We start from the raw sequence: 18,303 nt of genomic DNA, 5'->3' as shown, positions 1-18,303 counted from the left end.
GTATACTGTGGGGTGTACTCTGATAGCGGTGCCTTCAGAAAGGGTACAAGAAGGATGCTGTAAAGCACTGAGTATACTGCGGGGTGTACTCTGATAGCGGTGCCTTAGAGAAGATACAAGATGGAAGCTGTAAAGCACTGAGTATACTGCAGGGTGTACTCTGATATCAGTGCCCTGAGAGGGTACAGGGTACTGTGTGCTGTACTGATAGCAGTGCCCTGAGCGAGGCTGCAAAGCACTGAGTATGATGTGGGCTGTGATGTCATAACAGTGCTTTCAGAGACGATACAAAGCACTGTGTATATTGTGTACTCTGGTGTGATAGCAGTGGCCTCAGAGGATATAAAGCACTGAGTATACCTAATGAAGAAATCCTTACCTGGGGCCGTGCCCTGGCCTGTGGTGGCCCGTCTACTACATTCTAGGGACAGAGACACTACCCTGAGCAAAGCAAGCACAGCAGGTGGAATCCAAGTATAGAGCCAAACAGTATCCATACTCCAAGACTCTACAACTTCAATTCAGAAACACGGTACATTATTTGTGGCGTTGAAACATCGACTGTGCGAAGCCAATATAAAGTACATGCGACTCTTCATGCAAAAGTTAATATAATAAATGGAGATAAAGCACCCTTTTTTCAGGATTCCTCAGAAGCCATAGAGTGATTGTAGTGACAACACAGTGTGAATGTGAGAAAAATACAACATCAACCTCACCTTCAAGTAACAAAAAAAGCAAAGACACGCTGGTAGCAGCTCTCTCTTCTGAAGAAAGTAAAAACAATTTCTTCCTGAAAGCGACGTTAGTGCTGCTGTTCAAGCCCTCTTTCTCACGTATGGACGGCAGTAACGCCTACTCCATGACCTTCCAGACTCCACACTGGCACCTTTTAATGGCGTCCTACATGCTGCAGGACGACTTATCAGGGGCTTGATGAAATACTGACCAGCACCCCGCTTATCTCGCAGACAACTTCTGTTGGAAACTGAGTATTTGTTGCAGTAATCCCTCGTCTGTTTCCCTTTTATGTGATGCAACTCTGACTGAAGTGTACTGTGTTCCTGCCAACCAGGTGCCCAGTATGAGTGTTCTTTCCCAAAATTGTGCCGTTGCTTCCCCAATTGGTAAAACCTTCAGCACCCTCTGTAAGTACCTACTAAATGGTACCCCTGGTACCTAGGGGCTGAGGTACTAAAGAGCACAAATGGTGCCACCCTGAGGGACCCTCACCAAGCGCATGCAGGGCTGCTATCGCAGGCTGCGTATCTCGGTGCGGACCAAAGTCAAAACACGACATGTCACACATCCCCGTGTGCCGCGTCCCCTAACACTGCATGTAATATTTGTAAGTCACCCCTACAGCACGCGTAACAGCCCTTAGGGTACTGAATATTACATATGAGGGCAGACCTGCATGAGCAGATATGCCCCTGTGCTGGTCAGTCCTATTCCTGCCAGTACAAGTGGACAGAGAAGCCATTTTAACACATACCGGACACTGGTGAAAACAAGCTCCCCCGCGACATGATGGCTTCACTGAAAATAGGGATGTGTGGTATCAAATATCTCAAATATATCAAATAGCTCCCCCAATACCGGTTACCAAAGTCAGGAACTTAGGAGTATTATTTGACAATAAGTTGTCTATTCTGTGCCACGCTAATGCAGTAGTTTCCTCATCCTTTTACACTCTCAGGATGGTTAAGAAACTACTACCTTTTCTTCCTTCTAACGCAGGCAAAACCCTCATGTGTACCTTAGTGCTCTCTAAAATTGATTACTGTAACGGTCTGTTACTAAACGCCCAAGAACAAGTTCTTAACAAAATGCAATTAATTCAGAATGCGGCTGCGAGAATCTTGACCGGCACATCAAAATTCGCTTCCATCACTCCCATTGCTCGCCAACTTCACTGGCTCCCGGTTAGGAGTCGTACCAAGTTTAAGGCGCTCTGTATTACATATTAAGCTATGAATAATACAAGCCCAGAATAAAAAAAAAAAGCTTTAGGTACCTACATTCCCAAAATAACTTTACGTTCATCCTCAGCCCACTTGCTTCCAATACCGTGAACAAAAAAAGTGAACTGGGGAGACAGACGATTTATAGTATCCGTATCTAGACTCTGGAACTCTCTCCCTCAATATATAAAAAACAGTTCTTCCTTAATGACTTTTCGGAAACAGTTAAAAACATGGTTTTTAATCAACAATAAATCAGCACCCCTCCTGAGCATCAGATTTGAGCAGCGCCGAGACACCTCAGGGTATTTGCGCGCTATATAAGTTGTATAAATAAATAAAATAAGTAAATAAATATTGGTAAACCTACACTGATGCCAGTGTTGATTTACCAATGCATGCACCCAGGGGGCACCTTACAGGTGCCCCTTGAAAGCCTACCAGCCTCTGGTGCACTTGCTGGCTGGTTTCTGCCAGCCTGGCACGAGACACTGTTCTGACCTCCTGGCGTGAGAGCCTTTGCTTTCAGGAGACCCAGAACAAAATCCTGTCCGGGAAGAGGATGTAACACCCCCTCCTACAGGATGACCTGTTGATTAGCCTCCTTCGGCGGACGAGCTTCAAAGCGCTGCCGCTTTTGTAATGTGAATCTGGCTCCCCTCAAAGCAGAGGATGTCCCCCCCTGTCCTGGGCCCCCTTGACACCTGGACAGGTGGGACAATTAGTTAATTAGGAAAGCGAGCCACCTCCAGGCTAGTACCACTCCTAAGGTGGCTACTGTGAGGTGGGAACGATTTTTCAGAAGTAGCAATCTTTGTGATGGCATACTTATGAATTCTGGGACAGGGTTATGCCAACTTCTGACAGGAAGTGGTCATATATGGGACGTAGTGAACCCAAGGGTCAGTAGCTAATTGGCTGCTACTCTATACTGACCTAACACCCCTAAATTCAGTATTTAGGAGAGCCCCTGGCACCAGAGAAGCATATCCTGACAACCTAAGAAGAGAGAGGACCCCGAAGAGCCGCAAAAGCCGAGAAGAGAGAAGAAGCAGCAGATCTTGGACCAACCCTGCCGGCCTGTCTGCATCCCTGGTCGAAGACTCTGCCAAAGTCAACTCGTCCTGCACCTGTTGGTTCCAGAAACCTGGGAGGGGGGCCTGACTTCGAAAAAGAGTCAATAGCTCCCGTGAACAGCGGACCGGTTCTGAATTAACTTCAAATGAGAAGACTCTGAGACCCCCGGAACTGCCAAAACTGGACACCCGAAGTCCCACTGCACTCGTCGCCTCCGGCCCAAGTTGAAGTGGACCATCGGTGGTAACAAGGTCCCCCAGCCCTCCAGAGCTTGAGTCCATCTTGGTTTCACCCCTCCTGGACCCTTCAATGTCACCTGCAGCCTCTGCACGCCGGCCCCCTCACACACGGCTGATCCAGGAAGCAAAACCCCGACGCCTAAGGGCACCCCTCGCCCCGGAGCCTTGGAGAAGAGGACCAAAGCTGTCCCCCGTCCTCGAGCATTGAAAGGCCGGAGCCCACTTGCTGGTTCAGTCCACCTGGCGTCCCAGCCGGAGCCTGCAGCTTCTTATTACAGTGACCGGTCCCCATTGAAATGAATTGGGACCCCCACATTTTTTGGCGGGTAAAAAAACTGTTACTTTTAACTGTGGAATGGGGTTACCATGTGACGTGGATAAGGGAGCGTCAACAGTGCCACTTTCCTGGTCTGGGCCTTGTGACGAGACGTGAAATCCTTGCACTGGAGGCGATCGGTGAATCTTGGGGAGCACTGCGTGTGGGGAGATTTGAGGTCACTGAAAGGTGACTTGATCAAGCTTGAGGTTTTGAGGATGTAACATGGAGCAGGCTGCCCAGGGGCAGTGGGAGGGGGGTTGTTTGAGATGTGACACCCCCCAAATGGATACATTCTTGGCTAGGTAGTTGGATCAGGGGTCCCTGAGTCGGGTTTGCTCTGCCTGTGGCGTTTACAAAGACACTCAAATGTTGCTTTGTGTAGCTTTGTGAGAAAAAGTAATGGAACCCATGACATTCCACTGTTAGTCAGGGAGACCTTCCATGGATGGTGCACGGGGGTTCCCTTCGATCCGCCCATGAATTCTTAAGCACCCCATATTTACACAGCTTTTGTGTCTGGGTTGCAACACTTTTTTGAAGCAGCCTCAATGTGAAATCCTTTTTGGTATTTACAAAGCCGCGCAAATGACGAGTTTCAACAAAACGCAGCCCCTTGTACTGCCTTGTGTTCCTTTGAGTCAAGTAGGCGTTCCATGGGTGGTACGTAGTTGTTCCTGCGCATCTGCCTATAAACCTATATTTACAAGAAGTTGTAGGCATGAGTTTGCTCCACAATGGCTTGCCTGCCCGAGGCCGGCGTAATGAGGAGAATTACGTTTATTTCTCCTCGTTATTTCCTCTTTGCATGTGAGCCGCATTCTGCAGCGTGCATAGAAAGGGGACAGTCTCAAAGGATAGTGATTGTGCAGGAAGGTGCATAGAAAGGGGACAGTCTCAAAGGATAGTGATTGTGCAGGAAGGTGCATAGAAAGGGGACAGTCTCAAAGGATAGTGATTGTGCAGGAAGGTGCATAAAAAGGGGACAGTCTCAAAGGACAGTGTTTGTGCAGGAAGGTGCATAGCGCAGACACCTTTGCACCAGAGCTCAAGGCAGCCCAAAGGATGCCAGCGCATGGAGAGAGCAGAACGGCAGTTCACAGTTGCGCTAAGGTACCCCCAGTTTCTTTGAGGCCTAAGAGGAGGGGAAGGAAATAAATACAAATGGAACAACCTCTTATCAAGCCTATCTGATGTGTCAAATGATAGAACTCCAATCATAGTATTTGCTATACAGCATGGATACACAGAAAATAACTTTCATTTAGATTGTGATTATTTATCAAAATTGTTTTTGGATATTTAGTTTTTTATATTTTCACACTTTTTTTGCAAGAAATTCTATTGACAAGCATATTACATAAAACGCATTCCCATTATTATTTCAAAAAAGAGAAAAAGATATTCCTTGACTTTTCCAAGCATGAATTCGTGTTTTGATGACCCCCAAAAGAAAAAGATTTTTTTTACCATTCCATCATTCATCCATTCTCACTTTTCATTCCTCTCATACATACCAACTATCACACCACACACACAACATTCACAGAAAACCCACATCCGAGCAAAGATCCCACTGCACTAATTCTGTTTGTCTTATATCAGTACATTCCATAGTTTGAACATAAACACAAGTCCATCATTTTGATTTTTAATAATCGTTTTCTTGGCTTGGTTCTTAGGTGGAGCTCACAGATGTGTGAATATCTTTAAAGGACTTTGAGACATCATTGTATCTTGCTTTTGGAATTAGGTCGCATTTGGAGCTACTACAACTTTAAATATCTGGATAACCAGATGTGGCTGAAATCTTCATACTTCACGCTCCCCAGTCTTTTATATCATATAGAAGACTCATATTACTCAAGTCTGCGTCTCCAAATATCTGTGTAGACCTTTCCATACTCTGGAAGACCAAAAAAACGCCTTCTGTTTTTTACAAGACATTTAGAACCCCCCACACAATTTTAAAGATGGAATATGTATTTTATTGGCCCTGAAGAAGGTGACAACAACCTGTTTTCACCGAAACGTGCGTAGGCCAGCGAGACACATCTGTGAGCTCCACCTAAGAACTAAGCCAAGAAAACGATTATTCAAAATCAAAATGATGGACTTCTGTTTATGTTCAAACTATGGAATGTACTGATATAAGACAAACAGAATTAGTGCAGTGGGATCTTGCTCACATGTGGGTTTTCTGTGCATTTGTTTGTGTGGTATGTTTGAGAGGAATGGAAGGTGAGAATGGATGAATAATGTAATGGTAAAAAATAAATATTTTTCTTTTGGGGGTCATCAACGTGAGAAGTTGGCCTGGTATATGATGTTCACTATTCTAGTGAGCCCCTTGCACCAGTCCTAACAACCCTTATGGTGATGGTTGTAAAGTCAACCTTATAGACCAGCTATCCTAGGGGTAGCATGGACAAAAGCAGTCTTAGCCTAAACTCAAGAGGGCATGTGAAGCCAGCTGTTTTACCATATGCAAACCTTTTAATATCAAATGAAAGGACACCACACAGGTTATATATTCAAAATATATCTGTATTTATTTCTAAATAGATCCCCTGTACTCTTTATGAGCACAGAAGCACAAGCGTATAACAAGGAACTTAATATAACATACAATAAGTTGCACAACATGGATAGGCCCTGGTGGCCCGTTAAACTATATACTAAAATAGTGGTATAAGAACCACGTCACGAACAATGGTAAGGATTAGGGCCTTGGGAATCACTGGGGCTACACTGGACTAACAGCAGTTAGGACGTAGGAGGCCCATAGGATGCGGGTGCAGTGTCTAAATTCACACGTGTGCACCAATAGAAGTCAATGGGTGCGTAAAGTTAGAAAGTTAAAGATTTGGAAGTCTTCCGACTGGACTGGAACTTAACCACTTAAAACTAGGACACTAGGAGGGTAAATCTCTACAGGAGCGCGTTACCTCACCCACAGGAAGCGGGTGCATAGGTGTCAAAGTGTGTCGGGTTTCGTCGTGGAGTTCTATGGAGCCTTGGAGAAAAGATGCTGCAGGCGACCGGGAGAGAAGAGTCCGGTTGGATCCAAGGGCTGATCGAGGATGAAGAGTACCTGAAAGCAGAGGGGACAGAGTCTGGGTCAATAGCCAGTGACCAGGAAGGAACCAGGAAGGAACCAGGCGATGTCGGGAAGCAATCAGGTGCTGTTGGGAAGCTTGTCTCCGCTGCCACGTGGACCAGGAGGTGTCGACGATGACCAGGAGCTGGGCACGGACTGTCCCACGAAGGCTCTCGCGGAGGGCGGTGTCTGTCCTTGAATCGGAATCAACAGGCCATGGCAAATGCAACCCATGCAGGAATTGAAGATGGCTTCTCGATCAGACCAGCAAGGTCTGATGGGCTGCTCCTTTTCAGGGGAGCAAGGGCCAGTCGGGAGCAACCAGATCAGCATTGGAAAATTAAAGGTTCGTCGTCACAGAGGCCACTAGCCAACGGGCAAGTGACCGGACAGACGCATTGCGCAGGAAAATGCAAAAGGGCCACACGCAGCACTCGGTGAGTGTGGAGAGGTGATCTTCGGTGCAGTTGGTGCTCGGGGCTGGGGCTTTTTAATCGCCAATGCACAACTTCAAGGGTGCCTCAGAAGTTGCACGGATAGCAATTCGCTGGCTTTCCAAGATGGCCGGTCCCACGTCTCGCCTCCACGGGTCTCAGCTTTGCTGTGGCTGTGGATCGGGTCGAAGGAAGTCTGGAAGTCCGGGTCTTGTCTGACGCTGTGTTAAAGCTCCGGCGGGAGCAACGACAAAGCAAACTGTTTAGCACTTGATGGTGCCTTCTTGCACAGGGTGGTCACTCCTTGACCACAAGGGAGATTCTTCAGTCTTCTACGGCGAGTAGGATGTCAAAGGATCCAGAGTTTCGTATCAAAGTTTGAGTCAGGATGATCTAAAGTCAAAGGGCACAGCTCCTACCTTTATTCCAAATCAAGGGGCTGGATTACCTGCTAGGTCCCTCCTATGGGTGGGACCCAGGAAGGGGGTGGTTACTGTTGGACAGGCCACGTGTAAGGCTTGCTCCCTCCCCGCACGACCAGGCCCGAGCCCCGCTCCTCAGGCGTTACACGCAACCACAACCCGTTTCCCGTCTCCTAGAGGGCCCCTGCCCCTGAACATCTCCACATCGTGGGCCCGATTCCCTACCGGCCCTCTCGCCCGGCCTGGGCGCCATCTTGGACACGGCACCACGAGGCCGCGTGGCCTCCGATCAACCCTAACCCTGGGCCTGGCCAGGCCCCGACATCCCGGCACCACCATCCACCCAGGAGGTGAGCGGACTACTTGGCAGGTCAATGGGAGAAAGAGGTGTCGATGGCTCTCCCCCGCCAGGTGCCGATCGCCCCCAGCTCCCCCGGGCGCTGGCTCCACCCCCCTGCTGGGTGTCTGGACTCCCTCATCCCGGACCTCCCGACCTCCCAGTGCGAGGGTCCGGACATCAAAGGGCGCCAGACCTATAACTGGCGCAGCTCCAGAGCAGGAAGGCAGTTGTATCCTGGAGTCGAGAGACGCAGTAAAGAACTCATCCTTGACGGACTACTGGCGCTGCCGTAGCCCTGCCTTGCGAACTACCGACCTGCCTGCTGGCGCTGCCGCGGCTCTCTGCACCCATCTTCATCGGGACCTGCTGGCTCCGCCGCGGACCGTCACTACCTTCAACCATCCCGGGACCTGCTGGCTCCGCCGCGGCCCGATCATCTAGAACGCCGAGCTCGAGGATTGAGAGCTAATTCATCTACCACCACATCCCCCAGAGTGGTAACGAGACTGTCCCGCTACCCCCTTACCCAACCAAGAGACTAGAATAGAGGGGACCCCGGAGTCCAGACCTCCTTGTACCACCTCACCGTACTTAAAGAATTGCTTATAAAGTAAAGTTGAACCTTATCCTTGTGTGGTGTACGTCAGTGGGGGGGAAGTTATTTGTCTGTACGATTGCTGGAGACGGATCTCCCCGGAGACCTCTCCCCTTATCCTCGGCCGACCCTCCCGGTCCGTCTAACATTGGTGGCCAGCGACGGGATCCGAATCAACGCGTAATCGTACAGAGAGTAGCTCACCCCACGACAAAACCACAAAGTCAACCAAAGAAAGCGGATCCACCGAAAAATTCCAGATGGAGAAATTGGAAGAATACAGCCATCGTGAGCTGAAACAATTCTGCATTGAACTAGGTATCGCTACCACCGGTCTGAATACTAAAGACGATTTCAAGCACGCCATTGAGTCATGGGCAGAAACCGGGGCCGTCAGACCCCCGGACCAAAATCTCGCAACAGCAGAGAAAGACACCACGGCTCCCGAGGAGCGAAGAACGGGTCTCTCGCAAGATGAGATCCAAGAACGAGAAAGAAACCGACTACATGAGCTAGAGATGGCCCGGCTCAAAATGGATGGCGAACTCAAATTAGCCGAACAAAAACTAAATCTGGAACATCTGCGGCTCCGAGAAGAACGGGAAGAGAAACAGAGACAAAGAGAGCTTGAAGAGAAAAGACTGGCGTACGAACACGAACGCAAACTAGCTGAGATAGACTTACGCAAGCAGAACAAAGAATTAGGAGTGCCCGAGCAACCGCGCCCCCCGGGGGTGACAGAAAGGAAGGTACACATCCCCAAGGATGTCGTTCGAGAATATTTCCGAGAGGACGACATACAGCAATGGTTCAAGGCCTACGAGATCGCTATGACCTCCCACCGGATCGATCGAAGCGACTGGGGAGCCGGTCTATGGGGGAGGTTCGTCAATGAGGGCCGCGATGCCCTGCTACAGCTCCCAGACCATCTGATGACCTCCTATGACCACATGAAAGCTACCCTCCTCACCCGCTATGGGCTCACACCCGAAATGTACCGCCAGAGGTTCCGAAACTGCACTCGGATCTCGGGCACCACTTGGGTGGAATACGTGAACTATTTCAGCCGGGCCTTCGAGGGGTGGATCAAGGGAAGCAACGTAACGACTTACGAGCAACTCTTCAATCTCATGGTATGGGAGCATCTATCGAACAACTGCTTCGTCGAGCTCAGGCAGCACCTCCTCGACAGTAAATTAACTGATCCACGACAGCTTGCCGCCGAGGCTGACCGGTGGGAAATTTCCCGAGTGGGCCGAACTGGGCCCCATGAACAGAACCGGAACAACCACGGTCAGCACCGTCCCCGAGGAGGAGGAGGGGGCCAGGGACGAGGGAGAGACAACGCCCCGGCCGCTCCCGCTACCAGCACCCCACCCCCGGCCAACCGGGGCAACACCCCGGCGCGGCCGGGATACAGAGCCAATGTCACGTGTCACTGATGCCAGCGAGTCGGCCACTACGCCAACGACCCGAATTGTCCACAGAGCCAGACTCCGAGACCCCGCCAGATGGCTGCCGCCGCCCTGGGGGAAGAACAAATCTACGAAGAACATGAGGAATGTGAGCAAGAACGCCAGGAATGGGAACCAGCCGCCATGGTTCTAGCGTGCCTAGGGGGAAGAGACATGGTCCCGCGGGTCCCCCTACCCGCCAACACCCGGAAGTACAGCCAATGGGTGAACATTAATGGACGCCGGGCCGAAGCCCTACGTGACACCGGGGCCAGTGTAACGGCCGTCCGATGTCACCTGGTGACCCCAGAACAGATTCTGCCGAACGTCCTCTGCCCTGTCCGTTCAGCCGACAATTCGGAGAGTCTATGTCGGATGGCTTGCGTCCCCTTCGAGTGGGGAGGAGTCTCCGGCATGTTGGAAGTGACGGTCCGAGATGATGCCCCCGTAGACTGTCTCCTGGGAAATGATCTTGAGAGTTCCCCGTGGGCTGCCGTAGAGAGGAGAGAGCACCTAGGGATGTTGGGCATCCCGGATTGGGCGTGCGTAACCACCCGGTCCATGACTGCCCGTGCCATCCCCCGACCCGAAGAACCTGAATGGCCGGCACCTCCTCCCCCGGTCGCTCCAGGCACCGACCGTGCCGTCACCCCAGAACAAACTCCCGAGGGGCTCGTTCAGCCTCAGGACCTTCCCGGCCTGGATCAGTGGCGTCAGGAGGGGGGGCCCACCCAAGACCAGTTTCGCCACGAGCAGAAGACCTGTCCCTCCCTCGAGGGACTCCGCCAACAAGGCCTCGCCCAGAGTGCAGGGGATACCTCCGGAACCCATTGGGTCTATTGGGACAATGACCTGTTGTACAGCGAACAGAGAATCGCAGAGTTAGGGGCCAGTCGAGTACTAGTGGTGCCCCTCCGCTTTAGAGACTTCTTGCTAAACCAGGCCCACGATGTCCCCCTGGCTGGCCACCTGGGTCAGGATAAAACCTACAGTCGCCTGGTGACCCACTTTTTCTGGCCCAAGATGAGGAACGACGTACTCCAACACTGCCGATCTTGCCCCACGTGCCAGGCCAGCGGGAAGAGCGGCCGCAAGCTTAAAGCACCTCTGCAACCTTTTCCAGTGGTCACCACCCCGTTCGAGAGGGTGGGGATAGACATTGTGGGACCCCTGGACCCCCGTACAGCACAAGGACATCGGTTCATCCTAGTACTGGTGGACCACGCCACCCGCTACCCCGAGGCTGTTCCCCTGCGAACTGTGACAGCCCCGGTAGTCGGCCGGGCCTTGATGGGGATCTTCTCCCGGGTGGGCTTCCCCCGAGAAGTCGTCAGCGACCGGGGCACAAACTTTATTTCAAAATACATGAAGTCCCTCTGGCAACAGTGTGGGGTCACCTACCGATTCACGACCCCCTATCACCCTCAAGGAAACGGACTGGTTGAGCGGTTCAACCGCACGCTCAAAGGGATGATTGGGGGGTTGGAAGAGCCCCTCCGTCGCCAGTGGGATGTGCTACTACCGTGCCTTCTCTTTGCCTACCGAGAAGTCCCCCAGAAGTCCCTCGGCTTCAGCCCGTTCGAACTCTTGTATGGGCACCCGGTGCGGGGGCCGCTCAGCCTAGTCAAAGAGGGCTGGGAAATGCCCCCTCTAAAGAACCCTCCAGATGTTTTCAAGTACCTCCTAACCCTCCGCAACCAGACCAGACGGTTCAGAGAGATGGCAAAAGCAAACCTGGAGGCCAGTCAGGAGGACATGAAAAGGTGGTACGATCAGAATGCATCCTCCATCGAATTTGAACCCGGCCAACAAGTGTGGGTAATGTCTCCCACCGAACCATGCGCCCTGCAAGACAAATGGACGGGGCCCTTCAAAGTAATCGAGCGCAAGAGCCCTGTCACCTATCTCATCGATATGGAATCTTCACGAAACCCTCTCCGGGTCCTCCACGCTAATAGACTTAAACCCCACTTTGTACGCTCAGAGCTCAGCCTCTTGATGGCAACCGACAATGGAACCGAGGAGGACTCCGAACCCCTCCCTGACCTCCTACGGTCTCGGGAGAAGGACGGCTCCGTGGACGGGGTCCGACTCTCGGAGGCCCTCACCCTGGAACAGCGCCAAGGCTGCCGAGACCTCCTGCTGCAGTTCGCCACCCTGTTCTCCCTCACCCCAGGGGTCACCCCCTGGTGCTTACACGACGTGGACACTGGAGACAGTCCCCCTGTCCGCCATCGGGCCTACCGCGTACCAGATCGGGTACGGGCCTGCATCCAAGAGGAGGTGGCCAAGATGCTCACGCTCGGGGTCATCGAGCCCTCAGACAGCCCCTGGGCCAGCCCAGTGGTACTGGTCCCCAAAGCGGCCGCCCCCGGCGCCACGCCGGAGCTTCGGTTCTGCGTCGACTACCGGGGCTTGAATGCGGTCACCAGAACAGACGCACACCCCATCCCCCGAGCAGATGAACTAATCGACCGCATGGGAGCTGCCCGCTACCTCAGCATCTTCGACCTGACAGCGGGCTACTGGCAGATCGGTCTCACACCCCGGGCCCAAGAACGATCTGCATTCTCCACTCCTGATGGCCACTATCACTTCAAGGTCATGCCATTCGGCATGAAGAATGCCCCAGCAACATTTCAGCGGCTAGTGAACCAGGTCCTGGCAGGACTCGAAGAATTCAGCGCCGCCTACCTGGACGATATCGCTGTGTACAGCCGCCACTGGTCCGACCACCTCCACCACCTCCGAGAGGTGCTACAGGCCCTCCAACGAGCTGGCCTCACGATCAAGGCCAGCAAATGCCAAATTGGCCAGGGGTCCGTGACCTATCTCGGGCACCAGGTGGGAAGCGGTCTGGTGGCCCCTTTGCAACTCAAGATCGCTGCCATCCAGTCGTGGCAGCCCCCCATCACCCAGACCGAGGTCCGCGCCTTCTTGGGACTCACAGGCTACTACCGGCGGTTCGTGAGGGACTATGGCAGCATTGTAGGGCCCCTCACGGAACTCACATCCAAAAACCAACCCAAGAAGGTCAACTGGACCCCAGACTGTCAAGCGGCCTTCGAGAAGCTGAAGGCCGCCATGTGCTCCGCCCCGGTGCTCCAGGCCCCCGACTACAGTCGGGAATTTATCGTCCAAACAGATGCCTCCGACCATGGCGTTGGGGCAGTCCTTTCCCAGCTGAACCCCGAAGGACTTGACCAGCCGGTGGCTTTCATCAGCAGACGGCTCCTGGCCCGAGAACAACGCTGGAGCACCATCGAGAGGGAGGCCTTCGCCGTGGTGTGGGCCCTCAAAAAGCTCCGGCCTTATCTCTTCGGCACCCACTTCAGGGTCCAGACCGATCATCGACCCCTGCAATGGCTAATGCAGATGCGGGGGGAAAACCCGAAACTACTACGTTGGTCCATCTCCCTGCAGGGGATGGACTTCACTGTGGAACATCGACCCGGGCAAGACCACGCCAACGCAGATGGCCTGTCACGCTTTTTCCGCCTCGACGAGGAGAGTCCCCAAGAGGATGGGTGACTCTCCCCGCCTTCAGCTGGGGGGGACGCATGTTGGACAGGCCACGTGTAAGGCTTGCTCCCTCCCCGCACGACCAGGCCCGAGCCCCGCTCCTCAGGCGTTACACGCAACCACAACCCGTTTCCCGTCTCCTATAGGGCCCCTGCCCCTGAACATCTCCACATCGTGGGCCCGATTCCCTACCGGCCCTCTCGCCCGGCCTGGGCGCCATCTTGGACACGGCACCACGAGGCCGCGTGGCCTCCGATCAACCCTAACCCTGGGCCTGGCCAGGCCCCGACATCCCGGCACCACCATCCACCCAGGAGGTGAGCGGACTACTTGGCAGGTCAATGGGAGAAAGAGGTGTCGATGGCTCTCCCCCGCCAGGTGCCGATCGCCCCCAGCTCCCCCGGGCGCTGGCTCCACCCCCCTGCTGGGTGTCTGGACTCCCTCATCCCGGACCTCCCGACCTCCCAGTGCGAGGGTCCGGACATCAAAGGGCGCCAGACCTATAACTGGCGCAGCTCCAGAGCAGGAAGGCAGTTGTATCCTGGAGTCGAGAGACGCAGTAAAGAACTCATCCTTGACGGACTACTGGCGCTGCCGTAGCCCTGCCTTGCGAACTACCGACCTGCCTGCTGGCGCTGCCGCGGCTCTCTGCACCCATCTTCATCGGGACCTGCTGGCTCCGCCGCGGACCGTCACTACCTTCAACCATCCCGGGACCTGCTGGCTCCGCCGCGGCCCGATCATCTAGAACGCCGAGCTCGAGGATTGAGAGCTAATTCATCTACCACCACATCCCCCAGAGTGGTAACGAGACTGTCCCGCTACCCCCTTACCCAACCAAGAGACTAGAATAGAGGGGACCCCGGAGTCCAGACCTCCTTGTACCACCTCACCGTACTTAAAGAATTGCTTATAAAGTAAAGTTGAACCTTATCCTTGTGTGGTGTACGTCAGTGGGGGGGGAGTTATTTGTCTGTACGATTGCTGGAGACGGATCTCCCCGGAGACCTCTCCCCTTATCCTCGGCCGACCCTCCCGGTCCGTCTAACATTTACACCCCTTTCCCTTTGTCCAGTTTCGCGCCAGAGCTGGGGCTGGAGTGCCCCAGCACCGGTTTGAACTGGACTATGCATGGGACACCTTGTGTGCCCCAGGCAGTGTCTCATTTCATTCAGCCCTCCCTGCCCCAATCCACTATCTCCTGTCTGGGGTGGTGCTAGCACCTCCCTGTGACAGGAAACCTATTGTCCAAGCCTCCCTCGCTGGAAGGGCTCCCAGCAGCAGGAGGTCAGACTTTTGTCTGAGGAAGCAGCATCCATTTTGTGATGCTGAGGCTCTGGTTAACTTTAACCGGGATTAATGAAAGCAACATGTCTTCTCCCTCTAGAAGGGTGGAATGCTACCCCCGTTGCCAGAACTGGCGAGGGGGTAGTATTCCAAAGCGTATGACACCTTACACGACATGTTTTGATAAAGCCAAACCAAAGTTAGCAATAACCGCGAGGATTATAATGCACTTAAGAGTATATGGTATGGCAATATCCTGGAACAGCGATAAGGACATGGTTCCGAAAGCTGCAGAGGGGCTCAGCTCATGCCAGAGCACCATCTCACATAAAACCAAGCACTCTGCCTCCAGGATTGTTAAGGCCTGCCATAGGAGTGACTGATAGGAATATATGTGTCCATTTTAGGTTTAGATATAGGGAGCTATATCTAAAGCAAAGGGTGATTACACCACCTTGCCCCAGCTGTCGTGCAGCCAGTTGTGTCAGTTTGGATGGCCAGCCAGGGGTGGCAAAAGATATGCTGCAGCCCCTGGTAGGCCTGGGGTGCTCCTATGCCCTGGGTACCTATAGTACACTGTACAGGGACTCATAAGAGTGACCAAAATCCCAATTGGTGATGTACCTAAAGTATATGGTGTGAAATTTAGAGAGAGAACAGCGGGGCTGTGGGTCTGATTAGCAGGCCCACAGCCATATTAAGTCGAAAACCAGTGAAGCAAAAAGCAAAAAATGGGGTGACCATAGGATAGCAGACTCTACTCTCCTACAATCAAAACAAATTCATGCTGGGAAAAGTCAAGGGATGTCTTTTTCTCTTTTTTGAAATAATAATGTGAATGTGTTTTATGTAATGCGCTTGTCAATAGAATTTCTTGCAAAAAAAGTGTGAAAATATAAAAAACTAAATATACAAAACCAATTTTGAGAGCAGAACGGCTCCATGTCTAGGCTTGTTTACACATGAAGTAGCAAATGTGCACTCATAGAAGTACTCCATTACTCCTAGAACGGATGCACATTTACTACTGTTAAGAATTCACAAACATTGGCAGAAGTACGCTTGGAAAGCTGCGCCACTCTCGGGTTTCCAGGCATTGAACTGTCAATCAAACACCCAGAAGGTAATGGTACAAGTGTGTGCAAACAGTCTGACCACTGGCAATCCCTCTGGGTAGGAATCCAAACCGCTTTGTTCACCCGCTGGACCTTTCCAGACGAGGGCCTTCTTCAGGATGGAGCAGATGGAGTAAAGGCAGGAGGGGTGGCCTAGAACTTTACTGCCTCGACTCCTCCCACCAAATGAAGGGATGTCTGCCAGCTCAGCAGATCTCTCTATGCATTGGCAGGCAACGCTGTCATGGCGGTTCCTGTCACTGTACGAAGGGTTTAATGGATGGCTCCGTCACACAAGGTGGCTGGCTGTCAAGGTTTTCCAAAAATGTTTGTTTTTCAAAAACAGACTCCCAAAGCTGGAGTTTATTTAAAAAAAATAATGAACCCTACCAGTTTTCTTCCATGATGTGGGAATTGTTTCTTTTTTCTACTCTACCTCAGGATATATCTGGCAGCGACGGAGAGTAAGAAACCCATCTAACCATCCACTCTAAATTGGGTCAGATGCTTACTTCCGATGGCACCGAATCCATCGGGCTGTCGAAGGAAGTTTTACCCTGACAGAGTAGAATTTACTCCGTCAGCGTAAAACCTGCGGTCTGCCCAACTCTAAATCAGGCGGCAGACCTTGAGTTTGGTGTGTTGCTACAGAGTACCCGTCCACCAAACTCTAAATCAGCCCCAAAGACCAACCTAATGCAAATCACTCCTGACCCCTCTCTGCTCCAACCTCTTCATGTAAACATGTGTGATCCTCCAGTGAGAGGACAGGCTGAGTGACCTCTGTGACCTTAAAACTAATGAAATGTGTTTTATTTTTCAGGAAAATCTGCCTATGCTGCAGCAAAGCGAGGTGAGTGACTCTGACTGTTTGTGATGAGGTTTGTGAGTCTCTGAGAGTGATTAAGAGAAGACACTGAATGTTCTCATGATTGTTAAATGACAAAATGAAGGGAACATTGGCAAAGAAACCAAAACATCTGAGTGAAACCAGGAAGTCTTTCTGTGTCAAACTGTGATCGTTGTCAGTAAAACATCCATGGGGCGGAGGGGGGCGTGTACAAGATAAAATGTGGTTTAATAAATGTTTGTCAACCAACCTATAATAGAACTAGTTCATGAGGATCACAGAAACTGTGCCTAGATTCTGTCACTGACGTCAGACCCAGAGCCGCCCCCTCAGCGGTTACCATACTGGTGCGTGGCCATGGCGTCTGTCATGCACATAGGTGCACATCATATGAACCATGCACACCCTCAGCAGATCCCTTCTTCCTGCAATAGCTTCTCAGCGCTGAATGTAAATGTAAATGTAAATGTATTTCGATTTATATAGCGCACGAATCACCCAGGGGTCTCAAGGCGCTTGCTTAGGGAACCCATCCTGGTATTCCCCTGTGAGATACCCCGGCAGGGTGTCCACAAGGTGAAAGCCAGGCATCCCGCCGCGAGGGGCCGTAGTGGAGATTAAGCAAGCTATTGCCCAGAGTCGCAGAGTGTGACCCCGTGAGTCGAGTAGGCACCGGAGCGAGAATTGTCGAGTCCGTGGAATTTTGAGCCCGAGACCCGCCGAGGCGGGGAATCGAACCCTGGTCCACGGCCGATCTCAGCTTCCGGGTCTGCCGCCTCTAACCACTGAGCCACGCTTCTCCACAAAGGTGGCGCTGTGTGACTCTGGCCCCGGATTCTTCCCGGATGTGACATCATGGGGTCCAAAGGGCGCCACCTTATTCTCTGGCCTCAGTTGCTTTTATGCCACACCCTTCGATGTGGACCCAGAGCTCCTCCCCTTCGTGTGCACCCAAACTCTTCAAACAATTACGTACAGGGAACGCGGGGGACAACCATCCCAGACACCCCTATTCTACCCATGAGGGAGCGCGGGGGACAACCATCCCAGACACCGCTCTTCTACCCTTGAGGGAGTGCGGGAGACAACCATCCCAGACACTGCTCTTCTACCCATGAGGGAGCCCGAGGGACAACCATCCCAGACACCGATCTTCTACCCATGAGGGAGAGCGGCAGGGGCTCCAGACACCGCTCTTCTACCCATGAGGGAGCCCGAGGGACAACCATCCCAGACACCGATCTTCTACCCATGAGGGAGCCCGAGGGACAACCATCCCAGACACCGATCTTCTACCCATGAGGGAGAGTGGCAGGGGGTCCCAGACTCTATTCTACCCATGAGGGAGAGCGGCAGGGGGCTCCAGACACCGCTATTCTACCCATGAGGGGGAGCGGCAGGGGGTTCCAGACACCGCTCTTCTACCCATGAGGGAGAGCGGCAGGGGCTCCAGACACCGCTCTTCTACCCATGAGGGAGAGCGGCAGGGGCTCCAGACACCGCTCTTCTACCCACGAGGGAGAGCGGCAGGGGGTTCCAGACACGGGCTCTTCTACCCATGAGGGTGAGCGGCAGGGGGTTCTAGACA

The 18,303-nt window shown here is 52.6% G+C and overlaps 2 protein-coding genes across 5 annotated transcripts in view; both read left to right on the top strand.

Moving 5' to 3' along the window:
• LOC144754057 (saoe class I histocompatibility antigen, A alpha chain-like) overlaps window positions 1–18,303 on the top strand; it is a 1,371,606-nt gene that overhangs the window by 852,406 nt on the left and 500,897 nt on the right. The window lies entirely within an intron of this gene.
• LOC144754058 (class I histocompatibility antigen, Gogo-OKO alpha chain-like) overlaps window positions 1–18,303 on the top strand; it is a 538,990-nt gene that overhangs the window by 217,372 nt on the left and 303,315 nt on the right. For 3 of the 4 annotated variants that reach the window (XM_078641573.1, XM_078641574.1, XM_078641575.1), the window contains exon 7: window positions 16,689–16,718. The exons of the other annotated variant lie outside the window; for it this stretch is intronic. In XM_078641573.1, coding sequence (XP_078497699.1) covers window positions 16,689–16,718 — 30 coding nt within the window. The remainder of the gene's footprint in view (window positions 1–16,688; window positions 16,719–18,303) is intronic. 4 annotated transcript variants of the gene reach the window in all.

Source organism: Lissotriton helveticus, chromosome 5_1 (assembly GCF_964261635.1).
Source record: "Lissotriton helveticus chromosome 5_1, aLisHel1.1, whole genome shotgun sequence".
NCBI lineage: Eukaryota > Metazoa > Chordata > Amphibia > Caudata > Salamandridae > Lissotriton > Lissotriton helveticus.
This window is presented reverse-complemented; position numbering and strand designations above follow the sequence as displayed.